The 23,106-nt window shown below is 38.2% G+C and overlaps 1 protein-coding gene and 1 non-coding gene across 5 annotated transcripts in view; both read right to left on the bottom strand.

Moving 5' to 3' along the window:
• The window catches only part of MICU1 (mitochondrial calcium uptake 1), a 233,748-nt gene that overhangs the window by 21,281 nt on the left and 189,361 nt on the right, over window positions 1–23,106 (bottom strand). For all 4 annotated transcript variants that reach the window (XM_045783578.2, XM_045783582.2, XM_045783581.2 and 1 more), the window contains 2 exons: window positions 17,498–17,635; window positions 5,796–5,904 (listed from right to left, as the gene is read on the bottom strand). In XM_045783578.2, the coding sequence (XP_045639534.2) occupies window positions 5,796–5,904; window positions 17,498–17,635 (247 nt within the window). The remainder of the gene's footprint in view (window positions 1–5,795; window positions 5,905–17,497; window positions 17,636–23,106) is intronic.
• On the bottom strand, window positions 729–834 carry LOC123783164 (U6 spliceosomal RNA). Its single transcript, XR_006777144.1, has one exon. It is a non-coding gene; the product is annotated as a U6 spliceosomal RNA (small nuclear RNA).

Here is a 23,106-nt window from a genome sequence, read left to right as displayed (position 1 = left end):
TCCTGGGATCGAGCCCCACACTGGGCTCCCTGCTCGGCAGGAAGCCTGTTTCTCCCTCTCCCACTCCCCCTGATTATGTTCCCTTCTCGCTGTGTCTCTCTGTCAAATAAATAAAATCTTAAAAAAAAAAAACAACTGTTGGCAGCAACAATCCTAATATTGCATTATAGGGATTATAATATATACAGAAGAAACACAAATGACAACTATAGCATAAAACATAGGGTGATGGTAAATGGAACTACTTGACTGCACGGTTCTTATATTTCACTGAAAGTGGCACAATATTAACTTTAAGTGAACGGTGAAATGTTATAATTTCTAGAGAAACCATTAAGATATGAAATGCAAAGAGATACACCTAAAAGGCCACCAGATCCAAGTATACGTCTAGAAGAGATGCACTTATCTAAAGACACAGACAGGTGGAACATAAAAAACAGAAAAAGACATACTATGCAAATAATAACCATAAAAAAAGCTGGCGTAATTATACCACTATCAGATAAAGTAGATTTCAAGAAAAGGTATATTACTAAAGATAAAGGGGAACATTTCATAATGATAAAAGGGTCAATTCATCAGGAAAACATAATAATCCTAATCAGTAAGTGTGTATGCACTTAATACCAGAGCTCAAAATTCATGAAGCAAAGACTCACATCACTTAAAGGAAAAGACAGACAAATACACACATCATATGTGGAGATTTTCTTTTTTTCTTTTTTTTTTTTTTTTTTTGCTTCAAGAATTTGCATAACATTCTGTGCAGGGCCCATGCTAATCTTCTCTGTATCGGTCCAATTTTAGTACCTGTGCTGTGGAAGCAAGCACGATATGTGGAGATTTTGACATCCTTCTCTCACTAATTGATAGAGCAACTCGACAAAAAAGTCAGTAAGGACATAAAAGATCTGAACACTATCAACCACCTTGACCTGAAATTTTTACAACACCATACTCAAAAGTACAGAATACACATTTTTTTTTCAAATTATGGAAACAGTCTTTAAAAAACTGACCATATGCTGAGCCATAAAACAAGTTTCAATCAATTTTGAAGAAGTGAAATTTTATAGTCTGTTCGCTGGCTAGTATAGAATTAAATCAGAAATAAAAAACAAGAATATATCAAGAAAAAACACTATTTGGAAATTTAAAAACATACTTTTAAATAACACATGGGTCACCTAAGAAAACACAGAGAAAATCAGAAAATATTTCAAACAGGATGATCAAAATACAACATATCAAAATTTGTGGGACACAGATAAAACCATGTTTAGAAATAAATTTATAGGGACGTCTGGGTGGCTCAGTCGGTTAAGTGTCTGCCTTTGGCTCAGGTCATGATTCCTGGGATTGAGTCCTACACCAGGCTCCTTGCTCAGCAGGGAACCTGGTTCTTCCTCTAACATTCCCCCTGCTTGTGCTCTCTCTCTTTCTCTCTCACAAATAAATAAAATCTTAAAAAAAACCCCAACAAATAAATTTATAGCTTCAAAAGCTTATCTTGGAAAAGGTAGGTAAGGGGTGCCTGAGTGGCTCAGTAGGTTAAGCATCTGCCTACGGCTCAGGTCATGATTCCGGAGTTCTTGGATGGAGCCCTGCATTAGGCTCTCTGTTTAGCAGAGAGTCTGCTTCTTCCTCTCTCTCTTCTTCTCCCTCACCCTCTGCTTCTCCCCCAGCTTGTGCTCTTTCTCTCTCAAATAAATAAATAAATAAATAAGATCTTTGAAAAAAGAAAATGTAGGTAAAGTATGATCAAAAGAAGCTAGAAATAGAAAGTAATGTATACTGCAAATAAGAAAGAAGGAAATAACAACAGAAAAGTAGAAAAAAAATACAGAAAACAAAGTCAAAAATTGGTTCTTTGAAAAGTTTAACAAAACTGCCAAACACCTAGGTAAAGTAAGTAAGAAAAAAAAAGATAGAAGCTGTAATTCACCAATGTTAGGGGAAAAAGAGCTGATTTCAGATTCTATAGATTCTACAGATGTTGAAAGGATAATAATGGTATATTACGAGCAACTTTCTTTCAATAAATTCAATAATTTAGATAAATGGGAAAATTCCTAAAAAAACACAACTTATCAAAATTCACACAAGATAAAACATAAACTCTGAATACCTGTGTATTTATTAAAGAAATTAAATTACCAAAACCTACCCACAAAGAAAACCATAGGTCCAGATAGTTTCACTGGTGAATTCTATCAAAATATTCAGAAAGAAAGAATAGTAATCTTACACAAACTCTTTCTGAAAATAAAGAAGAAAAATGTCCCTGATTCATTTTATGAGAACAGTAAATTCTGATAGAAAACCTGAAAAGATATTACAAAAAAGAAAATTACAGACCAATACCCCTCAATATTTAATAAAATGTTAGCAAATCAAATATAGCAATGTATATAAAAAGCCTAATAATACATTATTACATAGCTGGGTTTATTTCAGGACAATAAGGGATAATTATATCCCTTAATATGGTAATCTATCATATTAACACAGTGAAGAAGAAAAGTCATATCATCATTTATATAGATACACAGGGAAAGTATTTTACAAAACTCAATAGCTACTCATGATAAAAACCTTTTTTTAAATTAGGAAGGGAACGGAATTTCCTTAATCTGATAATGGGCATCCATAGTCTCATATCCAACTCAATGGTGAAATATGGAATGCTTTTCCCCTAAAATAAGGAAGAGGTCAAGAACCAGGGATGCCTTCTCTTACCACTTGTATTCAACAAGTGCAACAAGGCAAGAAAAAAAAAAGGCATGAATCTCAAAAAAGAAGAGGTGAAACTGTTTGCAGGTGACAACTGCTTACATAGAGAATCCTAATGGATCTATGAAACAGCTAGAAGAATAAGTGAATTTAGCAAGATTGTAGAATACAAGATTAATATATAAAAATCTATTGTATTTTAATAACAGCACCAAATAATTGGAAAATGAAACAAAATTCCATTTATAATAGCATAAAAACCATAACATGATTAGGCATAAATTTCTAAAAATATGTGCCAGACCTGTATACTACTTAATACTACAAAGCCAATGCTGAGAAAAATCTAAGATCTAAAAAAATGGAGAGATATAATATGCTCATGAATTGGAAGACTCAATATCACTAATATGTCAATTCTCTCCAAATTAATATGTATTCAGTGTTACTATAATCACAATCCCGCCTCTTTTTTTAATAAAGATATTTATTTATTTATTTATTTATTTATTTATTTGGGAGAGAGAGTGAGAGAATGCATGAGGTGGGGAGGGGCAGAGGGAGACAGAGAAGCAGACCCCCCGTTGAGCAAGGAGCCCAAAGTGGGGCTTGATCCCAGAACCCTGAGATCATGACCTGAGCTGAAGGCAGATGCTTAACTGACTGAGCCATCCAGCTACCCCAATCCCACCTCTTTTTTTACATAGAAAGTGATAAGCTGATTCTAAAATTTATGTGGAAATACAAAGGACCTAAAATATCTAAAGCAATCTTGAGAAAGAAGAATGAAGTTGAGAGATTTATAATACCTGACACTTCAAGACTTTCTATAAAGCTATAGCAATCATCAGACTGAGTATGGGTATACACACATAGCTAGACATATAGGTAAGTGTAACAGATTAGAGAGCTCATAAACAAATCTACACTTAAAAGGTAATTTGATTTCTGATAAAGGTGCCAAAGCAAACCAATGGAGGGCTTTTTCAACAAATGGTGCTGGTACAGCCAGATATCCATGTGGAATACTCTATTTCACACCATATATAGAAATTAATTTGAGATGGATCATACAAGAAATGTAAGAGCTAAAGCTCTAAAGCTTGTAGGAGAAAATATAAAATAATATCTTCACAGTTTGGCAGTAGATAAAGGTTTTATAAGGCCCAGAAAGTAATAATAAAAAAATTAAAATTCAATAAATTAGACTTCATCAAAATTAAAGAAAACTTCTGCAAATGAAAAAGACACCATTAAGAAAGTGAACAGGCAAGTCACAGTCTAGAAAACTATTCACAATATATGTATCTGATAAAGGCCTAGTATCCTAGAATGTATCAAGAATTTCAACAAGTGCATAATAAGATAAGCAACCCTAATAAAAATGGGCAAAAGATTTCAACAGACACTTCACCAAAGAAGATATGTGAATGACAAGAACACAAAAGAGCTGCTCAATAGCAGAAGTCATTAAGGAAATACAAAAGAGGGGGCGCCTGGGTGGCACAGCGGTTAAGCGTCTGCCTTCGGCTCAGGGCGTGATCCCGGCGTTATGGGATCAAGGCCCACATCAGGCTCCTCCGCTATGAGCCTGCTTCTTCCTCTCCCACTCCCCCTGCTTGTGTTCCCTCTCTCGCTGGCTGTCTCTATCCTGTCGAATAAATAAATAAAATCTTAAAAAAAAAAAAAAAGGAAATACAAAAGAAAAACATAACGAGATGTCTTTATATACACCCCAGAATACTGCCAACTATGGACAAGAATGTGGAACAACATGAACTGTTGTCACTGCTGGTGGGAATGTAATACACTGTGAAAAAGGGACTGACATTTTTTTTTTTTATAAACTAAATACCTTCCTGTGAACCCAGCAATTCACTCCCAGGAGTTTATCCAAGAGAAACGGCAATACGTGTCTTCAAAAAGACTAACAAGAAATTGATGGCAGCTTTATTCAAGATAGCCAGTAACTGGAAACATGGATAAACAAATTGTGGAGTATTCACACAACAAATTACTTCTCAAAAAAGGAACAAACCACACATGACAACATTGATGGATCTCAAAAATACACTGAGAGAAATGGATAAACAAATTGTGGAGTATTCACACAACAAATTACTTCTCAAAAAAGGAACAAACCACACATGACAACATTGATGGATCTCAAAAATACACTGAGAGAAACTTTAAAAGATTATACGTTGGATAATTCCATTTGTAGGAAGTTTAGAACAAACAAAATTAATGTATGGTGGAAAAATACACAGATTAAGTTTGTCTCGGTGCATGGGGGCAGAAACAGACTATGAAGGGGCACAAGGGAACTTTAAAGAAATACTGAACTTCAGTTAGTACTCATGCTGAAGTATTGAGACATGCCTTATGTCTACAACTTACTTTAAGAGCATAAAAATAAGAGATTGATAGAGGGATGAACATATACACAGATATATTATCTGGGAAATAGAGAAAAATGTTAATTGAAGTGCATATATGGATGTTCTCTGAATAATTATTTCAACTGTTCTCAATGTTCGAAATTTTTCATAATAAAATATTGGGGGAAAATAATGTTTTCATTTCCCCTACTCTCTCACATTGTCTGTACTAAGTGGAACAGAATTTGTAGAAAGTAAGCCAATGGTGGGCAGGGGAGCTATTCTAAGCCATGATTTTATCTAAAAAACAAAGCAAAAAGCCACGTTAACACAAGAAATAAACAAAACTATTGCTTCCCACCGAGGAATGAATTGAAATGCATACAGACTTCAGCTTCACATTAAATATGTCATGACTCTGGCTCCAGTGAGAGAAGTTCCAAAGTATCTAAAGATGGGCATCTGCCTTGACCACAGCCTTTGGCACAAGAAAATACATTTGCTGAGCTTGGTCTCTCAGGGTGAAATATAAGGCTCATGCAACAATGGCAACAAACAGAACAAACCAAAGAAAATGTCAAGAAAAACTCACATATTATTGTTAAGGAGGGATAGTCACTTAATACATTACAGATTCAATGTTTATACCCGCAAGAAAAAATTTTTGGGTTTCATTACCTTTATCAAGAGATGCCCCGGCCATATGGTAAAAGCTTAATGCAGTGTCTACATCATTAATATTCTTTAGGAAAGTAAAGAAGTTCTCCACTTCCTGAAATGTCAGACCCTGAAAGAAGAGAGACAGCAAGATAAGGCAGGAACCTGTAACAAAAAGCAGCACAAAATGCAGAGAAGTAGGCAGTTATTCATATCTATAAATTAGAAATTTATGCTGTTTAGAACAGAAACTGAATAAATTCGTCAAGGAATGCCAAATCTGTATACAACAAGGGAACACAACTCTAGAATTTTACACTGAGAAAGGCAAGCTGGCTCATTGCTTTCCGCTCCCATGTAAAATCTGACATGAAGCTGTTTACAGTGATGGCTGGATATCTTTAATAAAAATATTTCTAACTGTGCCCTCCAATTAGTCACAGTATCTATTATGATATTTCCTAAATGAGCTTTAGCCCCTTGATCTGTTACATGTTATACATCTTAACAAGTTGGACTAGAGTCAGGACTTCCATTTTAATAATCAACCCTTAGGCCAGCTAAGCTTTTTGAGGCTTAAGCTAATTAAAAAAAACAAAACAAAACACCAAAGTCAGTGATATACAGGGGAATGGTTTGAGAATTTAGCAGAACCCAAGCACTTGGGAAGCTGTTCATTATGTCAATCTAAAAGCTACTAATGAAGCAATTTGCCACTTAATTTTAATCGGATGAAATTCTCTGAATGAAGAAGCTCTTTTCAAAAGCTGCTCCTGCGATTTGCTGATCTCTGATTTGACTTCCTCTGATGGCTCGAGAGAGAGTAGTCGTATAACTAGGGGCAAGGGAGTCTCCTTACAGGGTGGAGGATTTGTCCTATTTGACTATTTCCCACTTCCCACACATCACGCTGTGATGGAAATGAATACAGTTTCTAAGAAGTGAGTAACACTGCCGAGAAGCTGAGCTGAATGCTTTTAATGAAGCATATCAAGTCCTTAACATTGTCAATGCTGACTGGCCTCTGCTGAGGGCTGCCCCTCTTCCAATTTCCATTTCCCCAAACTAGAGAGCCCTGGGATCCACACGGGGAATTTAGTAATAAGGAAACTTCAATACTGATAATATATGGTTCTTTCCTGGTACTCTCCAAACTGGGTCAGTGGCATCTTTCTCATTTAATTCATCAAACTAAGAGCTAAAATACTGTATGTATGATTATTCACACAATCTTTTCTAATTTTCCTTAGAATAATAGAAGTTAAAAAACTTTTTATTGTGGAATATGATGACCATACAGAAAGCTGCATAAAACATAAATGTACAACAAACTGCTGTAAAACGAACACCCACAGAACCTCCACTGAGGTCAAGGAACAGACTATCATCAGCATCCCTGAAGCCTTTGTCTCACCCCTCAATATGCTCCGTCTCAGTCATAAGCTCCTTTACCCAGTGTTAATCACTATTCTGACTTTTAGTGGATTCATTTCCTTCCTTGCCTTTTTAAAAAAATTGCATTACTATAGGGGCCTGTCTGGGTGGCTCAGTTAGTTAAGCATCTGCCTTCGGCTTAGGTAATGATCCCAGGGTTTTGGGATCGAGCCCTGCAGAGGGCTCCTTGCTCAGCGGGAAGCATGCCTCCCTCTCCCTCTGCTTGCTGCTTCTCCAGCTTGTGCTCTCTCTCTCCATCAAATAACTAAATAAAATCTTTAAAAAATAAAAAAAATTAAAAATGGTGTTACTACGTATTTATTTATGCATCCTCAAAGAGAAACAGTTCAATTACGCTTGTTTTGAACTCTATAAATGGAATCATGCAGTATGCGTTCTATTATATATGGCTTTTCCCTTTAATATTTGTCTATGTTTTGCATTCTGTAGTTAACTAATTTTTATTGCTGTTAATATTCTGTTGTGTGAATATGCCACAATTTTTTTATCCATTCTATTTGGGCTGTTTCCAGTTTTTGGCAATTATGCACAGTGGTACATCTGTATTTAAGTATGCATTCAGATATTTATGGACTACCTACTATGTACAGAGCTCCATAATTTTTGGCAGTGAACTGGGAGGCTTATAGTAAATATTTTTTCCCTAACTTGAGGCCGTTCTCTTGGCCTTGACTTAGAGCATCCAGAGATAGGACGTATTCCTTATATGAATGCCTTAGTATGCCATCCAATGTAAACACTAGGCTAGAATCAACCTTAGAGAGGAGAATTCTACTGGATCAGAAGTATAGCTTCTACAATACCACCTGCTTGTGGTTGGATACACTAATACCATTTTCTCTTCCCCTCCATCAAAAGACATGCAGTGGTCGAAACAACTCAAGTGTCCACTGATGCATGAATGTATAAACAAAATGGAATATGATTCACCCTTTAAAAGGAAGGAAATTCTGACAGAAGTTACAATATGGATGAACCTTGAAGACATTATGCCAAGTGGAACAAGTCAGTCACAAAAGGTCAAATACTCTATGATTCCACTTATATGAGGTACCTAGATTATTAAAGTTTACAGAGACAGAAAGTAAAATGGTGGTTGCCAGGGCTGGGGGGAAGGATGGGGACTTGCTCTTTTTAAAATTTTTTTATTTTTAGTAAGTTCTATGCCCAACATGGGGCTTGAACTCACGACCCCTGAGATCCAGAGTTGCAAGCTCTATGGACTGAGCCAGCCAGGTGCCCCAGGAATTGCTTAATGGGTACAGAGTTTCAGTTAGGGAAAATGGATGGTGGTGACGGTTGTACACAGAATGAATGAATGTGCTTACTGCTACTGAACTATACACTTAAAAATGATTAACATAAAAATCCTAAAACAAAGCACATGGTACAGGAAATGCTACGCACTCTGACAAACAAGCTCAAATGTTTGCTAGTAAATTTACTGTGAAACATCAAATACAATAGGCCAGAGTAGTCATGCTGAGAATTATTTAAGGACACAGAGAAAATCTGAACTGAATGGCTATTCATCTGTTGACTTAGAAAAACTGGGATACAAATCATATTAATGCCATTATTAAACTGAAATATGTAACGTTTTACCTTTTACTATATAGATATAATAAAAATATTTATTGAGCACTTACTAACAACTTAGCACTATGCTAAGAACAGTGAGAGAAATGAAATTACTTTGGACATGGGCCTTAGATATTTTATACAGCTTACAATTTAGATAGGTCTCCTTAAAGAAAAGATGATGCCAGTCACAAAATTCTTATTCCTTTGTAACTACCTTTGTAAAAAATCCAGAGGGGTCTCTAGCAAGAAAGCTATAATAAGACTATAACATGAGGTTTGTGGATGAAAAGTGGGAGGATGTGCTTTCTGCAAGTCGAGGTGTTCAGACTGGGAGGCATTAGCTCTGCACAGCCATTGGCAGGTGACTTGACCTGCAGAACAGTAGTCAAAGGAAATAATCTTCCCTTAAGCATGGCATCAAAGGGAATTTTTTTTTTTTTAAAGATTTTATTTATTTGAGAGAGAGAGAGAGCATGAGCAGGGAGAGGGACAGAGGTAGAGCGGGAAGGAGAAGTAGACTCCCCACTGAGCAGGGAGCATGTTGGATGCGGGGCTCAATTCCAGACTCTGGGATCATGACCTGGGCCAAGGTAGATGCTTAATCAACTAAGCCACCCAGGTGCCCCTAGAATTGTCTTTCAAAACTAAAAGCAATTGACAAAATGTTTAGAAGAAACCATAAAAAATCTTCATAATCTCGAGTAAGACAAAGAGTTCTTAGATACGACACCAAAAGCACAATTCATAAAATAAAAAAACTGATAAATTAGACTTCGTCAAAATTAAAACCTTTTGTGCTTCAAAATACTGAGAGAACAGGGAAACCTGGGTGGCTCAGTCAGTTAAGCTGCTGACTCTTAATTTTGGCTTAGGTCATGATCTCGGGGTCCTGGGATCGAGCCCCACATTGGGCTCCGTGCTCAGCATGGAGTCTGCTTCAGGATTCTCTCTCTCCCCCTGCTTGCTCTCTCTAAAATAAATAAATCAATCTTAAAAAAAATACTGAGAGAACAGACAAAACACAGACTGGGAGAAATATTTAAAAATCATATATCTGAAAAAGGAGTTGTATCCAGAACTATGTAAAGAACTCTTCCAACTCAATAATGAGAAAAAAAATAACACAATTTAAAAAGTATCTGAATAGACGTCTCACCAAACAAGATATATGAATGGCTAATAAGTTCATGAAACAATGCTCAGGATCATCAGTCATTAGGGAAACACAAATTCAAACCACAATGAGAAACCACTATATACCTATTAGAATGACGGCAGTCAAAAAGACAGACAATAACGAGTTTTAATAAAGATGTGGAGAAACTGGAACTCTCATACATCGCTGTGGAAATGTACACCCACTTTGGAAAACAGTTTGGTGCTTTCATAAAAAACAAAAAAGTTAAACTCAATTTTTCCATACAACCCAGCCATTCTACTCCTAGCAGTTTTCTCAAGAGGAATGTAAAGATAGGTTCACATAACGACCTGTACACAAATATTCATGGCAGTATTATTAACAATGGCCAAACACTGGAAACAATTCAAATGTTCAAGTGGTGAATGGATACACAAAATGTAGTATATCCATACAATGGAATTCCGTTTAGTATATTCAGCAATAAAGACAGTAAGCTACGAACACAAGCAACACCATGGATAAACCTCGAAACATGATAAGTAAAAGCAGCTAGACACAAAAGACTACATTATTTTATGAATGCATTCATATGAAATGTCCAGACGACACAGATCTGTAGAGACAGAAAAAAGATGTCTGGTTGTCTGGGGGCAAGGGCGGAAACCCAGCTAGCATGAGGGATCTTTTTGGGGTGATGCAAATATTCTAAAACTGGATGGCAGTGATGACTCTGTAAATTTATGAAAAGTCATTGATCTGTTCACTTAAAATGGGTGACTTTTATGGTCTAAATTATACCTCAATAAAGCTGTTAACGAAATAAAAAGCAGCTGGAGTAGAAAGAGGGGTAAGGAAAATTTGGCTTCCTCTGGAGTCGTCCCTTAATGCTAGGTATCAAGTGCTGACAGGCCACAGATGAGGGTAACACATGATTACAGGGCAACACACTGTAACACGGTATTCCCTTGCCTTGTCTTTCAATCCACCTGCCGGGAATCAATCCCATTGCCTGAGTTCCCTCTATGGCCCTCTGAAAAGATAAAACAGTCTTCTTTCTTCTCCTATATACACTATGCCTTCACCAATCTTATCATTTGCTCAATCTTCTGCTTAGTTTTTTAAAACATCTAATTATTTTTAGAGTTTTAAAAAACATTTAATTTTTTAAATATATGACTATTATGAACAGTAATATATGAACAGCACAAAGGAGATTCTTCCTCTACCCCTGTCTTCCAGTCTCCCTCCCTATCTGTGGTTAATGTCACCAATTTCTTGGGTACCCTTTCAGAGGTGTAACTATGCTGATCTTGCTCCAATAAGGCATCTTTTCATTGCAAACCCTAGACTTCTCTTCAACTGTTGCCTGACAGTGGAAGGAAATTACACCATTTCTACTACTTAATGCTCCTACAAGTATCTAATCACCCTGAAACAGCACTTTCTTCATATGTTCATTCCTCCAACTCACAAAATACCAGTGATTTCTCACTGTCAACTGGATAAACCCAACTTTTTGCCTAGTACTCAAGGCAAAATGCTTCATAAAATACTTCCATAAATTACCTTTCTAGCCATCTCCCTATAGGCCAGGGTCTAGCAACACTGGTTTTCTTGTTTCCCCCAAACCCTTATGCCTATTCAAATCATGGAGAATAAGGAGTGGCAAATGAATAGGCTCGTTAGTAGGAAGATATGGACTGTGGAATGAGATAGTCCTGGTTTGAACCCGTGTGATCTCAGGCAAATAACAAAGGCTCAGAAAAGTATTTTTCATCTGAAAAGCAGAAATTCTATCCACCAACCAGATGTGATAATTAGGGAAAAGATAGGTAAAATGCCTAGTACTTGGCAAATACTCAGTAAGAAGTAGGTTGAATCCTTAGTAAGCTGGCAGGTCCATTACTACAGAACCAATGGCAATGACTTCATTCAATTAAGCTCTGAAATATATTCTCTTCTCTGGTGTGTGTAGGAGCTTGAGGGATGGAAAACAGGGGCAGACCTTTGAAGTATGTGAAACTAATAGCAGGGGCAAACCAGAAATATAATGGGGGAAAATCCATAAATTCTTTTAGTAATAATTCACAGCTTAGTACTTCTTCGGGGGAAGCACAAGTTTCAAAGCTAATCAGTAAAACAAAGCTAATCAATAAGGTAGAGTTCTAGTCTTTTTAGTTTAATGCCTATAACCTCAGGTGTTCTACTACATAGTGACTCTGATGGGCACCTAATAACTGGAATCAGAGTTTTTCAAGTGCTATGCAGCAATGTTTCTAGAATCTGATATTCCATGATGACTACAATGTGGCTCACTTCTCAAATATCTGTGAAAATAAGTGAATAGGAGAGCCCACATGAATATGACCCACAGATAAGATGCAAACTTAATAATCTAATAGTTTTATTATAACTGTTTGTTATTATAACTGCTTATTATAACTGTTTATTATAACCCAGCTTCATAGCTGGTAGCAGTATTAATAAGCACGATATCCACAGAAGGTTGTCAGGGATAGGGATCTAAGAGGAAACACGAAGCAAAAGCAAACTGCTTTATAACTTTTGCTTGTCAAAATTCTACTCTGCCTTTTTTTGGGGGAGGTGCAGAAAGGTGATTTTATTAAAGCATGGGGACGAGACCTGTGGGTAGAAAGAGCTGTTGCCCTGGGGTTATGAGGAATGACTAATTATATATTTGGGAGTTGGGGGAGGTAAGGAGAAAGGAAAGTGCCCAAAAGGACTTTCATAAGCTAAAGAAGACTCTCACGATACTGGAGGCTTTGCTATCGTCAAGCTAAGGTTGTTTTCCTTCTAGCTGCCTCCACCTTTCGGAACTCCCCTATTACTCCCCTATACATTCCCCAACTGACCAATATTGACCCATAGATAGGGACATCTCTACGCCCCTCTTCAGCAGGAAGGAATTACAGTAGATGAGACCTTCCGGCTTCAACAACTGTAGAGATTTAAGGATCAAAATTGTTCAGGGAGGAAATGATGAGGGAGCAGAAGGCAAGCTGAGGACAAAGCACAAGCTGACACCCTGCAAAATCCTCCTCTATGCTTAAGGCCAAGTTCAAATTGTATCTCCGCCAAGAAATCTTAGTCTCTTCAGTTCATTCTAATCTCTCTCATTGGTGCTCCCAAAAGGCTCCAGGGCTTTATTAGGGTACTTAATACATTCACCAGTGCATCTGACAAACATTTGCCTATGGACACTCACTGTGCTGTGGACACACAAAGATGAGTAAGACACTGCTCTCAAGGGGCTCAAAGTTGAGTGAGTTGCCTTGTATAATTATTTTTTACCTGTCTCCCAGCACTAGGAATGTTAAGTTCTATGAGGCAGAGACTCGGATTTGCTCATTACTGTATTCCCAATATTTATAAGAGTGCTTAGCACAGAGTGAACGCTCAGTAAATACTGAATATGAAATTACATAGTTCTTTGTGTGTATATATATATGTATATTTTCTTACTAAATTATTACAGATTATATATTTCTTGGGGATAGGTGATGGTTTTTATCTTTTATCTTTCTCACAGCACCTGGCTTAGTGTCTTGCACATAGAAATGGCCGACATTGAACTGAATATAATTTTCAATTCAGCCTTAAGTGGATTTGCTAAATTACTGAAGTTTGCAGCTTCTGCTGCTCTTAAGCATAGAGAACAATCCCTGTGAATTACATTTATAAAGTTTCAGAAAATTGTCTTTCTTTTAATAAGAAGACAATATGGAGGAAGGAAAATAGGCAAATTTTAGAGCTGAGTCAGATTTTGTCTAAAAGAATCATTCACAAGAAAAAAGGATATTGAGCAGAATGGGAAAATCTGGTAGAGGATAGGGATTAATTTTTAAAATAAAGCCCCCCCAAAACATGTTACCTATTAAAAAAAAAAAGGAAGAAATGGAAACTGTCTCTATTAAATAAGAAACATAGCAGTTACTTGAGCATGAATAGAGTAATTGGTCCAGCATGCCAGGTTCCCCAATCCTTCCAGCTATTACTCAGGGACAAAAGATCTAGAGATGCTGACAGAGTACAGCCCCTCCAGAGCAGTGGCTCACAAGCTAAAGTGCACATGAGAATCCCCTCCGGAGACTTTTAAGAAAGACTGAGGCCTGGACCCACCCACTGAGGTTCTGATTTAGCTGGTTTAAAGAGCGCCCCAACAATCAAATTTCTGAAAAATTCCCCAAGTGATACTGGGCGACCGGGCTTGAGAAGCACTGCTTTGGAGGAAGGGTACGGTTAAGGAGAACGCTGCGACAGAAAGGACAAGATGTGGAATAGAAAGCCTTAGATTTTAGTCCAGACTCTGGGTGGGTCATTCATTTCTCTTTCTTTCTGTCTCCAGATTCTTAAAGGCAAATGAGATCTAACAAGGCTGTTGGAAAGACAGAAAAAGAACAATGTGAAAGGCAGTGAAACATTGCACCATCATTAAGAGATATGCAAATATTTACTTAATACCACCACTAAGACCATCAGTCCTTTAGGTCTGGACTGATAATTTGTGCAGAATCCGACACAGAAAATGATTAATATGAGCCAAATCAAAACTTACATTTATGTTAACAAATCCAAAGCGGAATAAAAGAAACAATTAGGAAGCAGATGGTGATTCCCCTTTAATGAAACATGGTCCTAGAGAGATGGACTGGCAACCTCAGGAGCAAAGGCCCTTCATTAACTCTCATTTTAGTTAATTGCTATGTTCACAAACTTAATCAACATGAGAGGACAATCAATCTCGATCTCCTTGCTAACGCAGCCTAGAAATTCTGGGCCAGAAGTAATTTAGACCCCAGATTTTTATCATCTGACAAAATCTGTCCTTTTACTTCAGAGCTCTTCTGCAAGGTCTCCAGGTCCTAAAGTAACTCTTGCCAAAGCTACTCTATTCCTTCAAGGGAGATGTCTCCAACACCCAATTTATTGCTTTTAAATATGAATTCAAATAAAACATGAATTAGCCTATTATGATAGATAATTATTTTAAGATCAAATAAACGTCTGAATCAAACTTATTTAAAAATTAGTCTGGTAAAAAGACAACTGTTTCCCAATGCAAACACTGTGCTTCCAGCATAGGGGCTAAAAATCCACCTAAACATTCACCATTAATTTTCTGAAATTACAATTTCTAACAGATATGAGCTGGGTACTAAGCACTGTAAAAGTTGTCTCTAAGAGAGAGGATTGTTCTCTGTTACTTTCTGTTAATGGTGAGTCTTCCCCCATAACCAAGGGAACACCTGGTGTAGGGACAGAACATTTTTAATGCCAGGTCAGTTTCTCTGGTCATGGCCAAGTGGTAATCACTGTACAGTGGAAAGGGTATTGGGCTGAGAATGAGAAGATCTAGCATCGTGGGGTGTGTGTGTGTATTCGTGTGATCGTTGAGGTATGCCTCCTCACTGATCTCTGCTTCAGTATGTCCGTCCCACACCCTGGCAAAACCCCAGATGCTGACTCAGTTCTACCATCTGCCCCCTCCTGCCCCAGGTGCAGCTGGTGTGCAAAGCTATCAGAGAGCAGTGCTGACTGGTATGGTCTCCAACCGCAGTGCTGCTCAAAAAATGCTCCATCATCTCTTCCTGAATTCTCTAATAATCCTAGTATCAGCCTTTCGGCTTCTATGTTCGCTCCTTTCCAAACCATTTTTCATAAAAGAGCCAGTGTCATTTATTTAAACACACATACAAATATACAAGCATTTCATTGCTTACGGCCCTTTAATAGCTTCCCATCGCACTGTGAACATAACCCAAACTCGTTCCATGCACGTGCTGGCCCCCATCTCCCTCTCAGACCTCATCTCAGGCCATTCTCCTCCTTGCTAGTATGCTCCAACCACAACAGTCCCCTCTCAGTTCCTCACACGTGCTAGACCTTTGTGTTTTCTGTCTGTTATGGACTCAGTGTGTCCCCCCCGGCCCACCCCCCAACTTATACATATGCTGAAGCCCTAACCCTCAATGTGGCCTATTAGGAGGTGGGGACTCTAAGCAAATAAACAAGGTTAAATGAGGTCATAAGGGTGGGGCCCTGAATTGACAGTATTAGTATCCTTGTAAGAAGACACATCAGAGAGCTAGTGTGCATGTGAATTTTCCAGCTTTTGCTCTCCCTCTTTCTGTTTCTTACCATGTAAACAACCAAGGAAAGGCCATGTGAGGCTATAGAAAGAAGGCAGCTGTCCAAAGGCCAGGAAGAGAGCCCTCATTACAAATTTAATTTACCCCGCACCTTGATCACAGATGTCCGGCCTTCAGAGCTGTGAGAAAATAAATTTGGGTTGAAGCCCCCTAGTCTGTACTGTTTTGTGGGAGCAGCCCAAGCAGACTAATACACTGCCTCAGAGTTTTGAACATATTCTATTTCCTTCTTCCTGGAGCCCCTCTCCCCTCTTCCTCATTTTCTTCCTTTCTTCTCTTTCTCGACTTCCTTACTTCCCGTTTTAATGTGTCCTCCACTCTAACAGCTCCCAAAGGTCATCAATTATTACCATTTTACCAAAGCCAATGGATGTTTATGATCTTACTTTACTGGACCCTCTCTGTCCCATGTGACACTGCAGACCCCTCTGTGCCTGCACCCTCTACTTCCTTGGCTTCAACTGAACTACTTTCTCTAACCGTTTCCTTCCTGTACTGTCTGAACGTTAATGTTCCACTTGATTTTTTCCTTTGGCCCAAAAAAGGACATTTCTTTTCTGTATAATACGCTCCTGGGGCAATTTCATGGGTTCTCATGGCTTTAACTTGAATTATGTGTGGATGATTCCCAAACCTATCTCAGTCATCTGAAGTAGATGTGAATATCCAAGTGTCTGCTAATCATCTCTAACCAGATGGTCCACAGGCATCTTAAATCAAGATATCTGTAACTAAACTCTTTATCTTCCTCTGTAAACCAGTCTCTCTTTTTAATTTTTCTCCAGATAGACTTTCTGATTTATTTTTTATTTTTATTTATTTATTTATTTATTTATTTATTTATTTATTTATTTATTTTTAAAAAAGATTTATTTATTTCTTTATTAGACAGAGACAGCCAGCGAGAGAGGGAACACAAGCAGGGGGAGTGGGAGAGGAAGAAGCAGGCTCCTAGTGGAGGAGCCTGATGTGGGGCTCGATCCCAGAACGCCGGGATCACGCCCTGAGCCAAAGGCAGATGCTTAACGACTGTGCCACCCAGGCGCCCCCTGATTTTTTTTTTTTTAAATAAGTTCTAGGTCCAGTGTGAGGCTTGAACTCACAACTCTGAGACCAACAGAGGCATGCTCAACCGACTGAGCCAGCCAGGCACCCCATTTAATTTCTCAATCTTAGTTCATGGTGCCACCCTTTTTCTGAACAAGAAACCGAAGGGCTTATTCTGGGCTCTCCCTTCTTCCTCATTTACTGATGTTTTTTCATATAGCAGAAATGAATTAGTTTTAATCTTTGCTTCATGACACTCTCATTAGATTAGCACCTTTGCAACACAACCATACCTTCCTTTTCTTCCTATAAACAAAGATACCTACCTTTCCCTCTTTGAAGTGCTTCTTGAGCTGCTTCTGCATGGCGGTCAGCTTCTTGGACTGCACCCCACTGTAGGCCAGCAGCATGCCACCGAACTGCCTCTCAGTGATTTTCCCATCCACAGGGTCATGGCGTTCGAACTGGGAGGGAAACAGAGTGTTCTTGGGGTCAAATGCAAAGCATTTTGACATGGAACGTGGAATGATCGACTGTGCTGGATGGCAGAAAATAGTTGATGGCCACCAAGACTGTATTTCTGAACTGTAATTCTCACTAAGATTTGAAAAGATTAATCAGAAACAGAAGATCTGGGTTCTTATTCCAGCTTTGTCACTATTTATGACTGTAGAAAGTCACCCAACTACGCTGGGCCTCAATATCCTCATGGATAAAACAGAGCTGCTGTAACACCTCATACCTTACAGAGCAGGAGCATCCTTGTGGGGATAGAAACAATGTTAAAACTCCATTCCAATTCATGAGTAAAACTACTGGCAATAAGTGCTCTCTGGAACATCCATGTCCCTGCTACTCAGAGATAACTTAAAAGCTAATTATCGTCCCCTGCCAGTACTTATTATGATCAACAAGGAATGACAAAGGAGGGGAAATGAATGGGAAAGGGAACATGATAAATCAAAACTTGGAAGATCACCTTCGGCCATACCTTCTAACTGCCCAAAATGTTCCCATAAAATTTCAGGTTGCCTAATCAAAAAAGAAAAGAAAATCCTAACATACAAAATTAGAAATGATAAATTATATATTAAAAAAAAGATAAATTGTATATACCAAAAAGTACAGACCTTGAAGATGAATTCACTTTATAATTTTATGCTATGATCTTAAAACTCAAGAAATGGAAGCTATTTGGGGTGGGGAGGGGCAGAGGGAGAGGGAAAGAGAGAATCTTAAGCAGGCTCCATGCCCAGTGCAAAGCCCAATGGGGCTTGATCTTGATCTCACAACCCTGAGATCATGACCTGAGCCAAAATCAAGAGTCAGACATTTAACTGACCAAGCTACCCAGGCGCCCCAAGTATGGAAGATTTTCAAGAAAAATACTAATACCCCCCCCCCCCATTGAGTCAAGAGGTAAAAATCTGAACAGGCCAATTACCATTAAAAAACACTCTGAAAAAAAGCTAATTATAAAATTGATCAACTATACATCTGTATAGTCTTATCGGTTCCTCAATCTGTACTTATATTGTTATATACTCACACCTTTAAGGATTATAAAGAAAAGCAATGCATTTTTAGGTTTCCCCCAAAATGGCAACTGAATGCTAGAACATCAATGGAGCTTGAAAAAAAAAATGCAGTGTAGGATGCTTTAATTAGACACACTTATTTACCATGAAACTACTGAAAAATCGTAAAATACATTTAAATATGCAGATGGAAAGGTTAAGTATAAAGGACTTCTAGCTAATTCCAGTAATATCAGAAAACTAAGATTTTTCATTTAAAAATGGAGACAGGAAGGGGAGTCTGGGTGGCTCAGTCAGTTAAGGTCCGACTCTTGGTGTTGGCTCAGGTCAGGATCTCAGGCTCCGTGCTGGGCGTGGAGTCTGCTTGGAATTCTCTCTCTCTCCTTCTCCCTCTCCCTCTGCCCCTCCCTATCCTCTTAAAAAAAAATGGAGACAGGAAAGTTATTTCAGTGCCAGCTGCAGTGTTAATGATACTTATAAATGCATAAATAACAAAATGGCTAAAGATGAGCTCAGAAACCAACTGGAAAGCAAAAACAATTTGAAGACGGTAAAATATCCCCACAGTTATTGGAAAGTAACAGTTACCAGGAAATTTTAAGATTCTTATGCGGCAGGGCATAATCCTATTCTCATGAGAGGGGTATAGAAAGACACAAGACATTGCTAAGTAAGGTCATGTCAGCAAACATTTCTGGAATGTCTACCAGTTATCTAGCACTGTGTTAGTCATTGTGGAGTACAGAAAGAAGGAGAAGATTCAATTTCTCTCCTCAGGAACTTCACCATCCCTACCCTATGGCCCTACCATAGTAGGGAGATAAGACTTACATATGAGACACAAAATAAGGAGGTATGTAGTCAAGAGTGAAATGCTCTTTCAATTCTAATTTCCTCAGCATGGCAAGTTGATATACACTCATACTCTCCCTAGTGAGACTGTATCAATGAGCAGGACACAAGAACTACATTTTAACAACAGCCAACAATTTACTGAGCATGTACTATGGACCAGGAACTTTGCTCACACATCCCTTCATTTAATCACTTAACAACACTATGGAGTAGATATTATCAGCTCCATTCTACAGATGAGAAAACTGAGTCAACAGCAAGTTCCATGTGGCAGAGCTGGGCCTCAAACTCAGCCCTGTCTGGATCCAAAGACTGTATCTCAATATCACAGTTTCATCCTTCTAAGCAATGGTACATATTCATTCTATGGGATGGCACTGCACTGTTTTAGATAAACTAACACAGCCATGGGGCTTAGTCATATTTAAAACTATTGAGAACCTGTCCTTGAAGCAAAACTTCAAAACTATTTCGAAAGAAATCAACATCATCAATATTAAGTGACGGCCTCTTTTTTATTAACTCAACTACTCAATGTTTCATTTTTGTTACCCCATCACTTCTACAAAGCTGATTAATTTTTTTGATTAATTTTTGACAATATCAAAGGTTTTCAGGATTCAATTTAAGTTTGATTTATGGTTCAATTTACCATCCTGGAACAAAACAGAGGACTGATAAGATTTTTGCAAGTGGGAATACTTTCTGCAGTGTTTACATCAGATCTTCAGTGAAAGGTGGTACCCAGACAGAACTTGGAGATGCACAGGTCATCGAGGGCCTTGGAGAGGCAAGAGAAACAAAGCTGTGGTCCCTGTTCCCCCAGGCAGGCTTGAACCATCTAGGGCGTTCACTTTACCTTCATCTGGGAGATCTGACAACTGTGGAGAAATTCCATATATCTGAATTAGATGAGTTTGAGGTTTTATCCTACATGGCAGACTCAGCTGCTTGTTTATAATGCTGGCAGCAGCAGCAGCTTGCTCCATGATTCTGAAAGGCCTGTATTCGTTTGCTCTCCACAGGGTTGCTTAAAGCCTCACCTCTGTGATTTTCAAAGACAATAAAGACAATTTTCAGGAGAAATTTCTGAGTAACAATTCTAATGCTCAAATTAGTATTTTTATTAATGTTCTTCTGAGAACTCAGACTTGACTTTGGGCAACGAGTTCTATTGGATCCTGAAAGGGGCTAAAAAGTAGAAAATTCAGCTCCATGAAGTATGACCCACTTCAAAGTTACTACCTCCTCTGTAATTTGATTTTGGACAGCACCTCTCCTTTTAGGTTTTTAGGCTCCTCGGAGGCAAGACGGCCTTATTTCTGAGGTCTTAGCTGGAGGAGCTGGGAGAGAGCGGTTTCTCTTTACATACAAAACTGCTAATGGAAACTGGCTTGAACTCATGTGCTATATTCATTCAACATTTATTAGCGGAAGACCTCCAATGCTGAGGCTAGGGAGCTTCAAGGGCAGTTTCTCAAGGACCTTCACTGGGGCTACATTTTCACAGGCTATACCTAGACATCATGGGCTCTCAGGATGAAGTGTGTATCTTAAGCCTATAAAATGTGTGGGTGCAACTCCTGGAGCACGGTGTAATCCCCCAGGTCATGAGACCGTCTCTGGGGAGACAGATTATTACAAAATGATCACAATGCAGAGAGCTTCCAACTATATATTTGGAAGCAATTCAAATGACTAGCTTGCATTTTACTTAGTCAAACATTGACAGAGCGAGCCGCTTACGTTCCACTTCAATGATAAGAAATTCCTATCTATTTGGTCCTGCGGCACAGAATGCGTGCATTCCAGCACACCAGCCGCCATTTCTATCGCTTTTCTGTCTAGGAAGAGAGCTGAACAACCTAGCATTTTCTCTTCTGTAGCCACTGCCACTTTCTCAAATGGATACAAGCTGTTGGCTCCGTGTCATTCCCCAGGGGTTGCAAAGAGGGGCCAAAAAACTGTCCTCAAGATTTTTCCTGGCTTTCTTTCCGTATCGTGCCTTGTATTTCCACCCCTGCCCCTTGTTGAGAGAAGGAATAGCCTTTTGGAAGGACAGATGGTCTATATATCTAGATGACATGATTTAAGGAACATGGGAAGCCAGAAAGAGAAGAAAATCTGTATTATGAACAAAGGCCCAAAAAAGATTTAAAAAATCGTAAAAGGAAAAGGACATCAGTATCTGCAAGTGGATCTTAATTTACTAAAGACATTTGACGTTAACATATTTCAACAAATGTAAATTTCAACCTTGCTACCTTTCATACAGTTATCTTTCAGGTGATTTTGTCTACCTGCCCTTATACAAGTATTTCAGAATGATAATTTTCTTACTAGGCTTATTCTAGTTTCTGAACTGCACAATGCAATGAATATAGAGTAATCCTAAGCCACTGAGCTGAATACATCTGTTTTTCAACATGACAGTATTTGTCTTTTGAGATCTACACCATGCCACTGCTGCTCCTACCAGAAGTCTCAGGACAACTGTCTGTTATGTCCATGAAAAGGAAAAACAATGACAGGCCATGTTCTCTACTGCAAACCCACTCAGTGAGCATGACATACACACTTCATAGTTTGAACGGAAATCTGTTTCTACAGTGGGCAGGGGACATCAGAGAGCCCCGAGGTCAAAATGCCTGGAGCCTGAATTTTCTTGATCATTAAATATAAGATGCATCTTTACTGTCAACACTAATATCACACCAAACTGAACTGCTGAACTTTTCTACTTCAAAACCAAGGACATTTTAAAAATTATTTTTAAGTCCAGGGTGGTACGCAATGAAGTGACTAAATGGCATGAGTATCAATCACATAGACAAGAAGAAGGTTAACTCTTCAGTCTGATAGTCAAAACCAGGAAGATAACAAGACTGATGCATAAACTTTTTTTTTAATGATTTTTTATTATATTATGTTAGTCACCATACAGTACATCCCCGGTTTCCGATGTAAAGTTCAATGATTCATTAGTTTGACGCATAAACTTATTATAAGATAGTAAAAACCAGGGTATACTTGACTGAGGGCGTCAGGGAAAAAACATTTTAGATCTGGACCAAGGGGTTTCAAGGTATGCTAAGTTTTGGTTTCATTCTATGAAAGGTAATATATTAAAGTGACTAAGAACAAGGGCTTTAGAATCAGCAAGGCCAGGGTTGAACCCATACTTGCTGCTGTGACTTTAGCTAAATGGCTTACTCCCATAATAAAATTTATTATGAAGACCAAGGTTTCAAAATCTTCCCACCAGAAAAATGGAGATAATATTCACAAGCTCAAAGTGTTGTAAGGATTAAATGAGGTAATATATGTAAAGAAATAAGCACAGAGTTTGGAACATTGTTAGCATTCAATAAATGTAGCAATTAATATTTTATTCACCATGATATCACTTCCCAGGAAGCTAAAAGCCTCAATTAATTATTCTGTTCTTAGCAGGTGTTAACTAAGTTCAATAACTATTTCTCACCGTTCTTTTCATAATTGCTTTTGGTCAGTCTTTGGTTGCAGAATATTACTTTCACATT

This window comes from Ursus americanus, chromosome 6 (genome assembly GCF_024610735.1).
Source record: "Ursus americanus isolate L20-20 chromosome 6, mUrsAme1.1.p, whole genome shotgun sequence".
NCBI lineage: Eukaryota > Metazoa > Chordata > Mammalia > Carnivora > Ursidae > Ursus > Ursus americanus.
This window is presented reverse-complemented; position numbering and strand designations above follow the sequence as displayed.